Source organism: Marmota monax, unplaced genomic scaffold (genome assembly GCF_021218885.2).
Source record: "Marmota monax isolate L192 unplaced genomic scaffold, Marmota_monax_Labrador192_F-V1.1 WCK01_AAM20220418_F8-fsc00002, whole genome shotgun sequence".
NCBI classification, from domain to species: domain Eukaryota; kingdom Metazoa; phylum Chordata; class Mammalia; order Rodentia; family Sciuridae; genus Marmota; species Marmota monax.
The window spans coordinates 43,142,637-43,160,429 of NW_026693571.1; the positions used below are offsets into that span (position 1 = coordinate 43,142,637).

Here is a 17,793-nt window from a genome sequence, read left to right on the forward strand (position 1 = left end):
TTTGAAAGGTGTTTATTCATAATGATAAAAAATTTTAGTTATTTTCATCTTTATTGAGTTTTCTCATGGACTAGTATAATTTCAGCAGAATTTAAGTGCATCTATTGGAAATCGGCAGACTGCTCTTCTACTTGGAATTCAGTTGACAAAACTTCTTGTCATTTAAAGGAATATTTCATAACATTACTACCTAGAGTAATTTGTTTCTATGAATAGCCCAAAGAAGGAAAAGGAAAAAGAGAAAGAAGAGGGGAATAAAAAAAAAGCTGAGGAAAATTATTTCCCTATGTCTAGAATAAAGATATTTCATCAAATGTGGCAAACATCATGCAATTTCATTTAAATTTTGGTATATTTGCATCCTTATAACAATTTTTGCCTCACAACTACTATACCAAATATGGAAAATCTAATTTCTTTTGGTATTAGTTTGCTTTGGTGCTAAATAGTCTCTAAAGTAAATTGATCCCAGCCATACGTGGATACTTATCTTCTTCTCCCACCAAAGCACTAACTTTTCTTATTTATCATTAAATCAGGGGTGGGAACACAGTAGGCACTCAATAAATGCACACTGAAAAAAAATGAGGCCTATTTCAAATGGTTTTAGTTAGTAAAACTGCTCAACAAGGTCAGTCCTGGCCTGCTATCACATGAACCACTTTATCTCCAAGTCACCCAGATAACTGAGAAGAGCCACCATGACCTCTTGCTTCAATCATCAATCCAGTCCAAAAAAAAATAGGTGCTTTTCATTTCAAGCTGTACTATAGATATCTAGATTCTGAACAGCATTGCATTAAAGAATGTAATTGAAACTGAAGATATATTTATTTTAAGTACTTTGAGGACTCTTAATCTCATAAAAATCCAGTGATCTTCTCAAAAAATGTCCAACTGATAATTTAGCCCAGCACTAGCATGAGAATTCAGTTCATGAAACACCATGATTTTGAAGAGTCATCCCTGAGATACTGTTTTCTAATTTAATGCTTAAATTAGAAAATAAGTATAACATCTAGCAAATAATTAAATCTTAAAATGTCACCGAGTTTTAAAATAGCGGAAATAACTTTCAGTAAAAACACAGAGCAAAATTCCAAAGGCCAGACACTCTTACTGTGGAATTAGAGCATACATTCAAACCTGCAAATACATTTGTAGTTACTTCTTACCTTAAACACATTGATAGGGAGATCAATGACCACATAGATAAGGTCTCCAAGGGCAAGGCTAGCTATCAGTGCGTTGGGGCCATTCCTCATACACTTGTTCTGGTAAATGATCCTGAGCAGAGTTGCATTCCCCACCATTCCCACGATGAAAATAGTACAAGATATCACAGTGTTAATGTATTTGAAAGCTGAAGTAATTTTAGTCTGCTGTGGGCAATAGTTGTGCATTGAACCGTTGCTGGGGAGGGCCAAATTTGTGGGTCGATGGGTAGTCACCAGGGAGTTGACCTCTGTCCCCCCGAAAGTGGTAAAGTCATCCACAGGATTGCTTAGATTTGTGCTGTATCTCTCAGGATTGTCACTGATTACACATCTGGCCAGTGCCAGCCAAAAGGATGCTCTGAGGCAAAACATTTCCATCTTGATGCAAATTTGAAGAATAGTCTTAGTGTATCGCTTTTACAACTCTATTTTTTTTCACCTGAAAAAAGAATGGAGAAAAATTATTCTTATGACAAAATCCAGCTGTCAAAATGATGGTAATTAATGATTATTTACTGCTTTAATTAAAATGCAGAATATTTGGTAATTAGATAAGATAAATCTATGTCAGGTTGCCTCAGAGCAGAACAAAACTAGAAAAGACCAAAAACCTCACAGGGCAAGATTTCTCCCTCTCCCACCCCCAACTGCATCTCATTTCTTCACATAGCTAAGCTATACTTATAACTAACTCATGATATGAGTGAGGATATGACTATTTCCCTTCAAGTGGTAGTTATATTTTTCCCCACCCAGATTAATGAAAATATGACTTACAAAAACCTTCTAGAATCGAGATACACAATTTTGTGTAAAACTGAAAGTGAAAACGCCTTATACATCTATTATAGATGTAGCATAAAATAAAACTATCAAATTCTGTAATTAAAAATCTAGTATTCCAAAATGTGTCCCATTTTGCACATGGTAAATAATGAACACAGAACAGAATGTGGTAGCCTTCTAAGATATTAAAAAATGTTGGATTTAAAACCAGAACTCTGGTTACCACCACCAATATGTTTAACAATCTTAGTTTCAATTTAAAAAATTATGTAATTGAGAATGACAGAATATTTATTTTGAAAACCTAGACTGATGTGTAAAATCTTCATCTCCTAACAGGAGGTTTTTGTTATTTCATACATTAGAAATTATCATCACGATATTTGTCAATGAGAGCAATAGGAGTTTTGCAGGCTGGTCAGGCTGTTGGATTTTCTAAGGGATATCTGTCCCTATGCTCTTTAAGACCTCCTATGTGTATTATGTGTCAGTCACTGTGCCGAATACATCGTATGTGCAATGTCACTGAATCCCTACTATGGTCCTGTGAAGCAGATGTACATTCCATCAGGCAGACGGGGAAATGGAGGCTTGGAAGACAAGCCTCTGGTCATAGGTAGTGGTGCCAAGGCAACATTTCTAAGGTAGATTAACCACTAGACCATCCTGTCTCTCATTCTCATGCTTCATTTGTATCTAGAGTGTTTAAAGGAAGTCTCCTGTGTGTAGATGAAGCAACAGACTAGGGGTGCTTAGACATTTCAAAAGACCTCTTGCCCCCTTGCAAAGAGCAACTGATTCCTCTTTACCCAGCTAGTTGCGCTTTCTCTGTTAATCCTTGGGAAAACAACGGAAGTTGGTGGTGCCAGAATTATCAATCAAAAGTAATAAAAATGGCCCCTCTCTTTTCAATATTTTGTAAATTTCCTGTTCTTTGGGCTTTTATTAATCTTTAAATGAAAGCCATAACCTCGTTTATCTCATGGTGTGTGTGTGCATCTATGACATACACACTCAGGTTCTAATGTAATTTTTAAAACTTGTTCCTTTTCGAGAGATTGTTCAAGATTGCTCATGGCCACTTTTAGGAATTTCGACAGTTATCACAAGAAATCACAAAGCTTATGTTTAGACACCTAGTCACCGTAGCTATAAAATAAGATAGAGTCAAGTAGTAGAGAAGGGTTAACACTAAATTGCAAGCATTGAATACTTTGCTTTCCCCCAGGAATCTAAAATAGATACATGTACTAACTATATGTGTACCTATTATCGGACTTGAGCTTTACAACTGTGATAGGTAGAAGCAATGTCTCATTTTACTTGAGAGACACTCTTAAAGAAGTGAAGTGACTATGTCAACCAAGAAGTGGCAAATGGCTATAATATCTCCCAATTTGTTTATAGACTTAACTTACTTTGAGTAGATGATAAAAAATACCATTTTTTTCAAAACTAGGGATATTCTGTGTACCTGCCAGTTTTTTACCAGGGTGTAGTGTGTTTAATTAGTTTGCATTTTTTTTCCTGCTTCTTATAGTTTGGAGTATCTGACCAAATATCAGTAATCTACAAATGCCACCACTTCCATCCTGAAGTGGAAAGCAGGATCCTAAGAACAAAGCTTATAGCCCTCCTCCTCTTTGGATCATGGAGAGTAGTGTAAAGAAGTTCTTTAACATCTTGTGCTGCCTAGTGACTAGTCTCTCAGTTTTCCAATTGGAATGGAATATTCAGTAATAGTTTTCATAGAAATGAAAGACAAAGGCCTTTTCCAGAAATGGAATGGCTCCTCCCCAGTAGAGTCAGCAAGGAAGATGTTTCATGAGCTGACCTGGCTATCACAGGCATCTTGCCACTCATCAAAGTCCCTCTAGTGCTTTGAACATTAACGCACCAGTTTGATTGGTCAGCTGATTATGGCACGAGTTAACAAGGTCAAGGCTGGGGGTTCTTATCATTAAAACCATCTTCCTTCCTTCCAACAATGACACTACCCTAGAAATAATTTCTGATGACATTTCTGTCAACTCTCCACACACATTAAGCTGCAGAGTTAAGGAACATTTGTCAAAGGCATGTGGATACCATATTGTCATTCAGTAAAAAATGCCAAACCAAATGAAAGAATCCTTTCAAATGCATGCTATTCCAAGGATGGGTCTGGAGCTTACTTTCATGTATCTGAGAGAAGCTGGGCTTTGAATCATCAGCCATAATCATCAGTCACAGCTCTATTAAGTATCTTAGTTTCAAACCTAAAGGACATGGTCAATAGATTCAGCATTCTTCCTATTTTGGGTTGAAGAGTTTTCTGGAGTGCACAGGATATTATTAAGGAAAAAGACTGAATTCTCATGATTACACTTTAACCATTTAACCTATCGGACTCTCAGGATCAAAGTTCACCTGTATAAGTAGTAATTTGGAAATTCCAACCTTACCAAAATGGCACAAGTTTAGAGCAGGCAATTTACATGACAGGATTGCCAAGGTGTTTCTCAATTTGCTGACACTTAAAACAGAAGAGGTGGTGGTGAGGAATCATGAACAAGGACAAGTAGGGACAAAAATTAACTGGGAACTTTTGAGAAATTTTCTGTGGTTTTGCTCTCTGGGTAAGAAATTAGCCACATTGCCTGGCTTTAATGTTTCCAGCTCTATCAGGGGAAAGTCATTAGGATGGTGTAAACAGAGGCTGATTATCTAAAAACAGTCCTTGTTTTCTGCATGTGAAAGGCAACAAGTGGCCTTTAAAGGACAACACAGAACAAAACTCTCAGACCTGGGACAGGCAGGTTTCCAAAGCTGCACTGGGGGTTTTCTCAAAAGACAACAGTGTCTTGCACGGGTGCCCTTGGCTACTCTCAGGCTGTGTGGGGAGAACCAGAAGTGAGGTAACAAGTATGCTTTGGAGCAAGCGACCAGGGCATGTGTGCAAAGTTGCGGCACGCTGGCGGAAAGGGGGACACCCAGGGAGAACCATTTGGTTTCCTTTTACCAAGAATCCAAATCTCTTCTGGAGAGGCAAAGTGCTTTAGATCAGTTCTCCAAACTCCAAACGTTCACTCAGCGCACCCCTCCCAGGAGGGAGCCCGTTTCACCAGGCGTCTCAGGCAGGTGGGTGCCAGCCTCAAGCTGCCAGGTGGACAGGCCAGTACGCTCCCCGCTCCTCCCCACTGAGCGACCCAACCGTCTCCACGTCCCCGCCCCAGCCTCGATCCCCAGAAGGAAAGCCTAGCACCGACCGTGGAGCTCGGCGGGCGCCGCTGCAGGGTTCGCGCAGCGCCTGGGCCAGAGGAAGCCGGAGCCCGCGAGGGTGGATGGCGCGGAGGGTGGCCGGTGTCCCGGGCTGCGGCGCGCCGGCGGCCCCAGCTGCAGGGCTGTCTTGGCTGCGGAAAACTTATCCGGTGGGGCAGGGCTTCTCTGGGGAGTTCTCGCCGAGCCTCCAGCCTCTGGCGATGAGCCGGTGGGAAGGATGAAGCCTCCCTGCCTCCTCTCCACGATCACCAGAACAGACCAGAGGGATGACTGTAAGCGCGCGCAAGGACTCGCAGGAAAAAGAAAACTCCGAAGGAAGGAACACGCCTCCAGCCTGTCCTCCCCTTCTCGCAAAGCTCCCAGCCCTTCTCCACTGCGGGACCGCAAGAGCGTCCTCCAGCCCTCACTAAACTGCACGGAGCTGCCGCCCCCTTCCCGGCCCCGAAGGGCAGGAGACTTTTAACTATTTCCTTCCTGAAGTGAAGCTGGGGGTGGGTGGAGGAGCCCGGGGAGGGTTTAACAGACAAGCCCGGAATAATGAAAGGCCTGGCGAGAAACTCGGCCCCTTGGTCAGTGAGTGCAGGCGCTTTGATCTGGGATGGAGCAACTCCACTTTGCTTGTGGGCTCCTTCTTTAGTGCAGAGGAAGTTAAGAAGCTCAACTGGAAGGCAGGTTACTAGATCCAGTAAAGACTGCTTGTATTTTGTCCCTTGAAGCCAGCACCCTAAGACTGCATACCTCTAGCCCAGGAGAGTCAGTGACTGGGTGAAATTCTCACTCCAAAGGATGAGGATGCAGATCCTATAGAGGGTGGGGCTCAGTGTCTTTACCCCAGATTGGGGGTGGAAAGGGTGGAAGAGAAGATGAGCGGCAAAGGCCATTGTGGGCTCTTCAGGGAAGCCTGACTTGGGGTCCCTCGGTGGACAGCTGGTTTCCGCGGAGTGTGGAACTATGAGGCTGGGGCACTCTGGACGCACCTCACAGACTGCTCTGGTTATTGCAGTTGAACAAGTCACCAGTCACCCACCGTTAAACACAGTGGCTTAAAACAATGTCAGTCACTTACTTTGCTCTCATCTGCTCTCGGCAGGGCTTGTCTGGAACTCATCAGTTTTGCTCCATGTCACTAGGACTGGGGGATGCACTTCACTTGCTCTGTGTTGAGGGTTAGTTTTTCTCCAAGTGTGGTGACGAGTTTCCAAGTGTCCAAAGAGACAGGAAGTGGAAACTGACAATCTCTTGAGATCTGGGCCCAGAAACTGGTAGAATGGCACTTTTGATCAATTTTATGAGTCAAGCAGTCATTGATCCCAGACTCAAAGTGAGGTCTTAAAGAACCTGCCTGCCAATTCAAGGAATGTTGAAAAATTTAGGGATCATTTTGTAAAACCATCAAAGAGACCCACAGAAAACCACCATTGAAAGGGTTTCTTCTAGTCATCTAGTTCTGTTGGATTACATATCACCCTGTGCACTAATCTAGAGTATCTATAGCTTCTGTGTGAGGGTGGGTTAACCAGCCAGAATAACAAATAGCTTTTTAAAATGCCTTAGTTTATATTAAAAGAAGGGTTGACGTTTTGGGCACATGGCTTGGCAAGCTGACAATCTTTTCCAGGAAGAAAAAGTGACTGCCTTCTCCCAGAAGAGGCCGTGCCCAGCTTGGGATGTGACATATGCTGGATTTCAGCCTTTCCTTGCTCGGTGACCAGACGCACTTGGACAGTGTACACCTATGTAAGTGAACTTGTTGGTCTAGCTAGTCTTTGTCAGAGTACATCCCTAGCCTCTATCTCTTTGATCCCCAGGGTGGTAAAAGATGAGTTATTAAAAATTCTTCCTTCACATCCATTGGGAGTGTTATTGTCTGAACAAAACAAAACCAGAAAATAACTTGTATTAGCAAGGATGCTGAGAAACTGGAACTCTTGTCTATGGCTGGCAGGAATGTAGGCGATGCAGCAGCCGGGGAAGATAATATGGTAGTCCTCAAAAAATTAAACATAAAATCACTCTGGTTATATAATAATTAAAAGAATAATTGAAAGCAGGGATATGAACCGATATTTGTACACTCATGTTCATGATGGCATTATTCTCTGTAACCAAAAGGTGGAAACACCTCAAATGTCTATTGAAGAATAAATGGATAAACAAAATGTGGTACACACAGCCAGTGAAAGATTATACAGCCTTAAAAAAGAATAATACTCTGATAGATATTACAACAGGAGATTCAAAGACATATGCTAAGTGAAATGAGCCAGACTCAAGGACATATATTATATTGCTAAAGGATAAAAACACAACAATTTATTTAATTGGCTTTATTTTTGATTCTAGAATCAGGCAACATTTTATTCCACAAAACAGAATATGTCTTCTCATGGGCTGAGCGGAAGAGCTTGGTTGTGTAGACAGAGAAAGGTTGAAGAAAGCTGAAATGAAAGAACAAAAAGTGGGTTGGCCATTTCAAAGTTATTTTCTTTATAAGTTGAAGACAGGAGACAAAACAATGTGAAAATAACAGATGGAGTCAAGTTACTTCAGGTTATCTATTTTTTGTATGTCGGAGAGAGTTAAAGCAGGGAGGACTTCATTATCATGACAGTGACATTTTTCTATAAGCAGTTAAGTTTTGGCTTGGTGATCTGAAATTTTAGCACAGTGACTCCATTTTGCTTTTGGCCTGGTCTGTTCAAGAGCTTAATTCAAAACAATAGCCTTCTGTAATTTTTATTTAATACTATGATTATGCTTATGTGAAAGAACTAGTTTGTCAAATTCGTAAAGACAAAAGGTTGGTAGTGATTACCAGGGGCTTGGAGAATGGGGACTTAATCGCTTAATGTGTTTAAGAGTTTCAGTTTGGGATAATGAAAAAATTCTGGAATGTGATGGCGGTAAGGGCTATACAACAACGGGAATGAATATCCTTAACACCAATAAACTGTATACTTAAAAATGACTCAAATGACAAATTTATATTATTCATGTACTCCCATAATAAAAAAAATTCTTCCTAGCATCAGGAACATTTGCCTCCTTGTTACCTGTTAATCTGTCTTCTAAGCTCATAAAATGAGTTTACTGCCTCTTTTAAGAAAAATTTTTAAATAGAAAAGATGTGTTTATGTGACTGACTAGCATTGGCCTGCCTGCCTTTGTAGAGATTGGGGTTGGTTTATTCTAGATGAGAACAGCATGAATATTCCTTAGTTGTTGGAAATTTATCTCATCTTTTTTGCTTCACTTTTGGGAAAATGACTTCAGTGGACCCAAACCAATTTTTGGCTAAGTTGACTTCACCTCCAATAACCCCTTTCCCCATAGCTAAGACTTAATATGCTTGCCCAACTTCTATATTCCCTGCTAAGTATTTCCAAAGACTAAGTTTTTCAACTTGACTTCCAAAGGTTACTTCTTTTCCCTGGAAGGTGGGTTGGAATTTGCAGTTTTTCTGGTTTCAGGGAAACTTTCTTGATCCCACTTGACTCTGGCTCAACAGCTCATTAAGCGGAGCATTAGTGTAATGGTATTTACCATGACTTCTCTCAGCATCCTGTCATATTGATTTCATGAACAATAATTGCTGTAGATTAAGAAGTACTCAAGATAGCACTTAAAAACCAATTTTTCACATGTCCTTGGGGCAAATGTTCTTCTAAATTTAAGTTTCTTGATTCAAATTTGCAAATCCATTTCATAATTGCTAACTCCAAATATCCTCCAATTTGAAATACAATGAAAGTCCTGAGTCTTGTGCCATTTGCTGAGAATATTGCAGGCAGTTTTGAGCTCCCTGGGGGAAAGAAAACAGGAAGGATTCAGAGAAGAACTGCAAACATGAAGGAAGGCTGGTAAGTGGGTTGTGAGAGGCAAGGTGGAGAACTAGAGAAATGGACATCAGAGACATGAGACCTGAAACTGCCATCGCAGCCTTCTCTCTGGCCAGTGAAGTGACCAAGACTATTGGCAGCAAACATAACTGCTGTAAAGATGAAAAGACAAGCCCTGTGAGTTGAAGGTGAGTTTTTAATTGAAACTCCCTATAGGTGATTTGTTTTTAAGAGGAAATACTCATAATCATTGAGCAACTTGAGGGTTAGGGACTCTGACCCCGCTCCCTGACCCACAATAGAAAATTCAGGTCTGACCTTCTAAAAAAGTTATTTAAGTCCTTTATTAACAGGTGCTTATGGTTTGTTGACTGTTCTTTGAAAAAGTCAAGTTCTAAATTTTATTAAAAATTAAAAATGAAGTTCTTAAAAATCTCAACTTGAGCAGACATGAAACAATTAAAAAAAATTAAAGGCATATTGAGAAAAACTAAGCTTAGAAAAACCTCACATTTTTTATTACCAGAAAGGAATGTCTTTAGATAACAATAATAAAAAGCACATGGTGCCTGGACAATGCACAGGATTCTAAGAATCTGATCAATGGGCAGAAAAAGCATTTTAAAGTCTGCTCCAGAGTATTGCAGGGATTTCATATTCATTTCCTCTTGTTGCATGACTGGATGATGGTGGAGATGGTGAGCTGATGTTTAAGCGGCTCCATCCTGCTCATCCTCAGAGTGAAGGAGATCTCAGATGGTGCACCAGTTGCTTCTCCTCTTTCCCTTCTCTGGCATCTGTAGCATAATCAGAGTTAAGCAGTATGGATTTTCCTCATTGCTGTCCTCTCTGGGCTGTTGGTAGTGAGGATGGCCCTCCTGTGGAAAACAGCTATAACCCTGAAAACATTCCATCTCCCTGGTCTATGTGGTGGTCCTGCATTCTGGTTGTTGACATTCTCCATCACTTTTCCCTGCATAGGAGGGGTCTAATACTGAGGTCGGCGCCCATGGGGTCTTTGGAAGGAGTAAGGTGGGAACCCGTGCCTCTGGTAGGGCTGGTGTTGTTGGACTGGCCATCTCTCCTTCTTTCCTTACTCTCGCTATTCTGGCAACTCTGCTGGTAATTGCGCTGAGGATCACCAGGGTAGTGTCTGTAATGGTTGTAGTCTGCTTCACGTTTAATGCCTTGGGCTGGATCTCCACCAGGTTCTCTAACATCTGTTGCCTCCATAGCCTTTTCTTCTTCAGCAACATCAAACTCTACAATCTCCCCCTTTATTTCTACTGTACAGGTCCTTCCTGGGGTTATTCTATTTGTGGCTGTTTCATGTCATTCCTGTGGATGGTTGAACCATGTATGCTTCTTACATTGAGCCATTTTATTGTTCTCAATACCTTCCTTGCAATGACCTTCTTGTCCCAACCAGCCAATGCCACCAGACCAGCAAGAGGCCACTTGGGCCACTGCTCTCTGTATTGCTGTCCGTGGTGCAGGTGTGTAGGTCACTAGGCAGCAGTGGGCAGCTCTGGGCTTTCTGAGTTCCATGCTCTGCACTTTCTTCCCATCCAACTCCATTTAACTTCTGATTCCCCACAACTTATCTATGAATACCTGCTCTGGACCATAATAATATCTTACCGATAATAGAAACAGCACATATTTTATATGATGTGTGTATTATATGTGGTGAGAAATGTGTGAGCACACTTGTTATACTACACAAAGTTTCCTGGGGAGAGAAACTGCTCTTGGAAGATGGTCCATGTCTCATGCGTTTTAAGTAGACACTAGCAACACTCGAGGTTGTTACGACAACAACTGGAGGTAGCTCAGAATTATTGAAGTAGTACAGAATTGCTACAGTTAATTGTATGCAATTATGATTTAGTGCTGCATCTTTATATTTGTTTGCATTTCTCACACCTGCAAATGGTCTGTGTTTTTATAAATATTAACCTTTTATGTTTGTGTATATTGTATAGTAGTAAATGATATAACACACTATAATCTATACGTATTTATTTATTTATAACATATAAAACTCATTCAGGTAACTTTTCATAATTTTTTTCAATATTTCTAGGCTGCACAGTTTGTCTTTAAACCCCTGTTTTTCCAGGATTAACTCTATTCTAAAATGTTAGTCTTTAGATGAACTCCTGAAGGTTCTAAAGTGGCTTCTCACTGCAACAGTGTTGTATGGCATCAAGTTGTCCCATCAAAATATATTTAATGAATCATGTAGCCCAATGTTTTGTGAATTGTTGGTAGTTCCATTGGAGGGCAGAGACTCAATCAAGTCTTAGCATCACCAATGATGGGGTAAACAGATATTAAGCATCTTCTGATGATATGTTCCATGTATCTAGAGATGTTTCCAGAAAGGTTTAACTTGAATATAGTCAAGCCTTCAGCTATATACATTCCAGTTTCCAGCCCAGAGAAAGAACAGAAGGGCAAGTTAAACAAATAACAGGAGAAGCAAAGAGGCAAAGCCCAGAGGTGTGACATGTAACTGGACAATTAGTCCTTCTCTTCTGTCAGTAAACAGAAAGGGGATTTGTTTTTCTAGATTAAAAAAGATTTAAAGGAAACAACACCAGAACAGGAATAGGACAATTGTGTTGTCCTGGACTGGGTCCTGATTTGGATAAATCACCTACACAGTTCGTTATTTTTGTTGTTGGCAGTCCCCCCCCCCCCCTCATGACTGGGGACTTTTTGGATTTGGACTAGGTATTAGATGCTATTAAGAAATCATTATTATTTTCGGTTATACAGAAGGATGTCTTATATTTTAGGGATTCTCTCTGGGGGGAGGTATAATTTACCTTTCATTACCAAACCACAAGCAAAACTGTGAGTTTTTAAAAAATGGCAAAATGTATAAAGAAATGCAGTGTTGGACAGATTTGGGATTGATATTCCCATTCCCAAAGGAGAAATGGGAAGGGCCCTAGAGCTATTCAGCTGCAAACTTCAAGGAAAGAAAAGACTGACCCCAGAGGTGAGGCAGAGATCATTCATCAGAGCTGCCTGCTCAGCAGAGGCCCCAGGGGCAAGCCTGTTTACTTCTCAGTTCCAGAGGTTGGGATTGCCTCTGGATTTCAGCAGGGCCTGATGACACCTCCCATTGCCCCAAAGGCGGGGTCACCCACAGAGCTGCAAGGTGACACTGCACCCCAGCAGACTGGGAGGGCTGAGCATCCAACCAAAAAGGATAGTCTCCTGGCTTAAGGGAAAGTTCCTTGCTAGGTTTTGGATTTTCTCGGGACCCCTCACCTCTTTCTTCCTTCCATGGTCCCTGCTTTGGAATGAGAATGTCTCCTATGCCTGTTCACCATTGTCTTTTTTTAAAAATATATTTTTAGTTGTTGATGGACCTTTATTTTATTTATTTATTTATTTATTTATTTATATGCGGTGCTCAAAATCGAACCCAGTGCCTCATACATGACAGGCAAGTGCTGTACTGCTGAGCTACAGCCCCAGCCCACTTCACCATTATCTTTTTTTTCTTAAATAATTTAAAAAAATATATTCTTAGGGGCTGGGGATATAGCTCAATTGGTAGAGTGCTTGCCTCGGATGCATTAGGCCCTGGGTTCAATCCCCAGCACTACAAAAAAAGAAAAAAAAATTCTTAGTTGTAGGTGGACACAATACCTTTATCTCATTTATTTATGTGGATCAAACCTGGTATCTCACGTTCCCAAGGCAAACACTCTACCACTGAGCTACAACCCAGCCTCCACCATGGTCTTTTGAAAGCACATAATTTGCATGGTTTCACAGGTTCACAGCTGGAGAGGGATCTTACCTCAGGGTGAAATGTACCTCATTCATACCTGATTTAGATATCTAAGGTTATTTAAGTGACTATGGACCTTTTAGAATTGATTCTAGAATAAAGACTTTGGGGGACTGTTGGGATGTACTAAATGTATTTGGCTGTGGGAAGAACATGAATTCTAAAGGGGCCAGAGAAGAAATTTATGGAGTGAATATTTGTGTTCTTCCAAAACTCATACATTAAACTCCTAACTCCCAGTGTGAGGCTTTCTGGGGGCAGGGCCTTTGGGAGATAATTAGGGCTAGATGAGATCATGAGAGCAGGTTCCACATGATGGTATTAGATCTCTTACAAGAAAAGACACCAGAAAACTAGTTTTCTCTCATCCTACAGTAAGAAAGTGGGCATCTGAGCAAGAAGGAGAACCTGACCATGCTGACACCCTAATCTTGGATTTTCAGCCTCTAGGACTATGAGAAAATGAATTTCTATTGTTTAAACTGCCTAGTCGGAGGTATTTTGTTATGACAACTTAGACAACAATTTTGCATCTTTTTTCAAATTCACTTTTTTTAAATTCAGCATTTATGATCGCTTACATGGATGTGGGTTTATTGAATTTTCTTTTGAACACTTAATAGAAGTGTTTTTTTGATATGACTAAATTTCTTTGGCTGATGGTTCAAGGGCCTTTTCTTAATTTGCAGAGCTGCTAAATATTAACAATTAGAGTGACATGATGAATAATATAAATAATAATAATAAACATTATCATCACATTTACTGCATACAAACATAGTGCTGAGTGCTTTGTGTGTGTTATCTCATGTGATTTTCACAATAGCTTTGTAGATGAGTAAGTATTGTTATGATCCCCATCTTACAAAAAAGAAAACTAAGCTTAGCAAGGCTAACTGAACTGCCTGAGGCTATAAATTTGTGCAATATTTTGAATTTGTCGCCTCCAAAATTCTTGTTGAAACTTCATCCCCATTGTGGTTGTGTTAAAGATGGGCCTTTTGGGAAGTGAATAAGTCATGATGGCCCCTGTGAATAGATTTGTATTCTTACAAAAAAGAGTTTGGCCAGTACCCCTTTAATCCTTTCTGTCCTTTGTGAAGACACAGAGTTCCCCCCCTCAGGAGGATGCTGTCAGGGGGAAGCAAAGAGCAGCCCTCACACAATACCAAGTGCCTTGGTCTTGGTTTTCCCAGCATCCAGATCTGTGAGAAACATTTTTTTTTAAATAAATTATCCTATCTCAAGTTTCATTTTGTTATAGCAGCACAAATGGATGAAGATACTTACTAAGTACTCAAGAAGTAGGCATTGTGTTTTTGAGCTAGAATGAGCTTTAGAAATCACCTATACCAACATCCTTGTTTTATAAGGGGATAGAGTATAAATGGCTTTAGTTTCCAGTGGTGGCAATGGTTGCCTAATAATTTAGATCGGCCAGGTCTTGGTAAGTACCTTAATAGTCTATTACCAAAACACTATGGAAAGTGATTGTTTTGGAGTGTCTCTGTTCACAGTAAATTTTTCATAGTGTCACATTTAATTGACTTCTCCACTGCACTTATCATCAGCTCTCTTTTCTCATAGTATGTATTGCTGCCTATTTACTATCTTTCATCATGCTTCTGGGAAATTCATTATTAATTCCACTGGTTTATTCTATGTTAACCAAAAGAGTGCCAATTTTATTTTCTTCCATTTTATAAAAATATCTATGTATCAGTCAGCTTTTCATTGCTGTGACAAAAATACCTCATAAGAACAACTTAAAGGAGGAAAAGCTTATTTTGGGTTCATAGTTTCAGAGGTTCAGTCCATGGTCAGCTGGCATCATTGCTCTGAGTCTGAGATGAGGTAGAACATCATGGTGGAAGGGCCTGGTGGAGGAAGGTTGCTCAGCTCAAGGCATCCAGGAGGCAGAGAGAGGGAGGTGCCAGGGATAAAATATAAACTCGAAAGGCACACCTCTATGACCTACTTCTTCCAGCCACCTTACAACTATCACTCCAACAGGAGTCCTTTCAAATTACTGATCCATCAAATGGATTAATCCACTGACCAGGTTACAACTTTATAATATAATCATATCACCTCCAAACACTCCTATGTGAACACAGGATATTTTGGGGGACGCTTCATATCCAAACCATAACAGTACAGTAATTCAAAGCTCCTCTGAGACTTCCAAATCTTACTCTCACAAGAGCAGTAAATCTTTAAGCAACAAGCTACTTCAACATCTACAGACAGTCTACATTCTTCTCCTATGTAAATAAAACAGCACGTAGTATCTGTGGCTGACAGAGAGAATTTATTATAAAATTAATTGCTCCATTTCAATTAATAGAAGAGATAAGAGGTTTTGTCTAGACATAAAGAAAATGGGATCCAACTAAAACACTCTATATTTTAAAAAATCACGTTGACACTTAAAAAATTAAAGTGAAGGGAATGGTCTCTAGGCAATAAAGAAAAAAAAAAAAAGAAAATCCAACTCCTTGGCATGTGTTTGGCTGTTGTGGATAATGTCTGTGGCAGTTAAATTGATTAGATTGAGGTCCAGAGTGAGGTCAGTTATGAGTCTGAGCTTCCTAGAGACTACTACATTTGTCCTTGTCATTGTTCTGGGGCAGGGATTGCAAACTTTTTTTTTTTTTTTTTTTTTTTTTTGTAAAAAGCCAGATATGAAATAGTTTGGGCTTTGAGGTCCATATGGTTTCTGTTGCAACCCCTGCCCTTGCCCTTGAAGCTCAGAAGCAGCAATAGACAACATGTGAGCCCGTGGTGGGGCTGCTATTTTAATAACACTATACTTACAAAAACAGGTGATAGGCTGGGTTTGACCCATGTACTATAGTTATACATATGGTACCATATGACACCCAATAGAGAGGACCCAATATTAATGGGATAGTTTGGAGATCGATATCCCTCACTGAGAAAATCCCAAAGAGGTTTTTGATTTATTCTTTGAACTTTCTTTGGAGTAACTGTTGTGGTGGTTTTGGTAGTGAATTCTTGTCTCACCAAAAATATTCCATAAATAATGCATGAGTATGTTGTCATTTAAACAATACAGAAATATATAGATATTGCCACTTAAAAACTTCAAAATATACAGAATGTGTTGAGGATGAAAGAGTCCTTTAACCACATTCTACTATATTCTATACCCTCTCTTAGAGGCTATCATTTTAATCAGTCAGTGTTTATTCTCCCAATCCTTCTTCCAGTAACTTATAAACACACACACACACACACACACACAAATATACATACACATACTTTTTTGTTTATTTTACATAAATAGCTCATACTATACCTTATATAAAATAGTATGTGATTTGCTTTTCTATGTAACTGCATATCTTAGTAATTTTTTTCATGTCAAAGGTATCCTATGAAAAAGTATTTTGTAGTATGGATGTACCATAATTTATTTAGTCAGTTCCCATAGATGTTAATGTTCTTTGCAGTGTTTTAACTTTCATAGACAGGGCTGTAATGAACCCATCTCTCTCTTCCCTCCTTCGTTCCTTTATTCCTTCTTTCCTTCCTTCCTTCCTCCTTCCCTCCCTGCCTCCCTTCCTTCCCTTCTTTCCTCCTTCTCTCCCTTCCTTCCTTCCTTCCTTCCTTCCTTCTTCCTTCCTTTTTTGTGCTGAGGATTGAACTCAAAGCTTTGTGCATGCTGGGCAAGAGCTCTACCACTAAGCTACAGCCCCAGCCCTCACTGTACATTCTTACTGTGGTAATGTGAAGGTTAGTCTCTAGATTTGATAGCTACAAGTGGAAGTAAGTATCTTCAAAGGAAAAAATGATTGATTCTCTTTAGAAATGGCAAGCTCTAAATGTAAGGTGACAGCTGATGGGATTTGGAGGTGAGACTGAGGATGAAATTTGTTGGGTAAAGGGTGAGAAGCACTCATTGTAAATAGTCCCTGCTCCAGATAAACACAGTCTGGTGGCTGCATCTTTTAGACTCATAGAGGATATGGCCTTCCAATGCATAAATCCATTTAATCAAAAACTAGATGTTAAGTTTATATAGCATTTTACATCTGATAGAGAAGTTGACTGGAAATTTGGGAATCTGCATTCTATTTCACTCTCACTGTTATGTGGGTATGTGATCTTGGACAAGTTACTTGGCCTTCATGAGCTTGTTCCTCATATGTAAGAGGAGGTGTAAGATTACATTAACTACAGGCTTTTTTATTCTTCATCAATCTATGACTCACTTCTTGTGGAGCTTATCTTACAATGGCTTTAAGATAAAATTGTATACTTTGGATAGAAAAATAGGTCTTTAGGACATAAAGTGGGTTTTCAGAAGTGGACTGTCCTTATTTATCATTGATCAGTATAGAGTGAAAGAAAAGTTTTAGGAAGATTAATTTGGCAGAAGGGTTTTATACATCTGAATGGAAACCAGAGGCCAGAAGATAAGTTGATGTTGTCACACAAGGAGTGTGAGGGTGGGATAAAAGTGGTGACAGATGCTGCTTTGGAGGTTTGGGTGCAAGGTTTAAGGCATAAATTCCAAAGACATTCACAATGAAGAAGACCAGCGTTGAGGCTAGCTGATGCTGTGTGACAACCGCCACGTGCACCACAGCAACAAATTGGCCTAAAATGATGGTGATGATTCTGAAGCCTGATTTGTGGGTCAGTGGTTTGGGCTGGTTTGGAGGTTTTACGCTAGTCATGGCTAGGCTCATTTATGGAGTGGATTTCCTCATGTGTCTGTAGTCCACTAGCCTGTAGTGGCTTTGCTCACCTATTTGGCTTTTGGCTGGAGTAAGGGAGTGACTGAGCCATGTGTATGTCATCATCCGGCAGGGTTACTATGGTTTATATGCTTGGGTTGTTTCAGTGC

The 17,793-nt window shown here is 40.0% G+C and overlaps 1 protein-coding gene and 1 long non-coding RNA gene across 7 annotated transcripts in view; one reads left to right on the forward strand and one right to left on the reverse strand.

Annotated features, from left to right (window-relative positions):
• Window positions 1–5,996, reverse strand: part of Ednra (endothelin receptor type A) — a 57,726-nt gene extending 51,730 nt beyond the window's left edge. Inside the window, exons 1-2 of the mRNA XM_046458952.2 lie at window positions 5,252–5,996; window positions 1,176–1,656 (exon numbers count right to left, since the gene is read on the reverse strand). Of these exons, the coding sequence (XP_046314908.1) occupies window positions 1,176–1,595 (420 nt within the window). The 5' untranslated portion in view covers window positions 1,596–1,656; window positions 5,252–5,996. The remainder of the gene's footprint in view (window positions 1–1,175; window positions 1,657–5,251) is intronic.
• The window catches only part of LOC124102550 (uncharacterized), a 77,852-nt gene continuing 64,498 nt past the window's right edge, over window positions 4,440–17,793 (forward strand). For 3 of the 6 annotated variants that reach the window (XR_006854895.2, XR_009228176.1, XR_009228178.1), the window contains exon 1: window positions 4,441–7,001. This is a non-coding gene — a long non-coding RNA (uncharacterized LOC124102550). Of the gene's footprint in view, window positions 7,002–17,793 lie in introns of all 6 variants that reach the window. The other 3 variants (XR_009228177.1, XR_006854896.2, XR_009228175.1) reach the window with 3 other exon arrangements.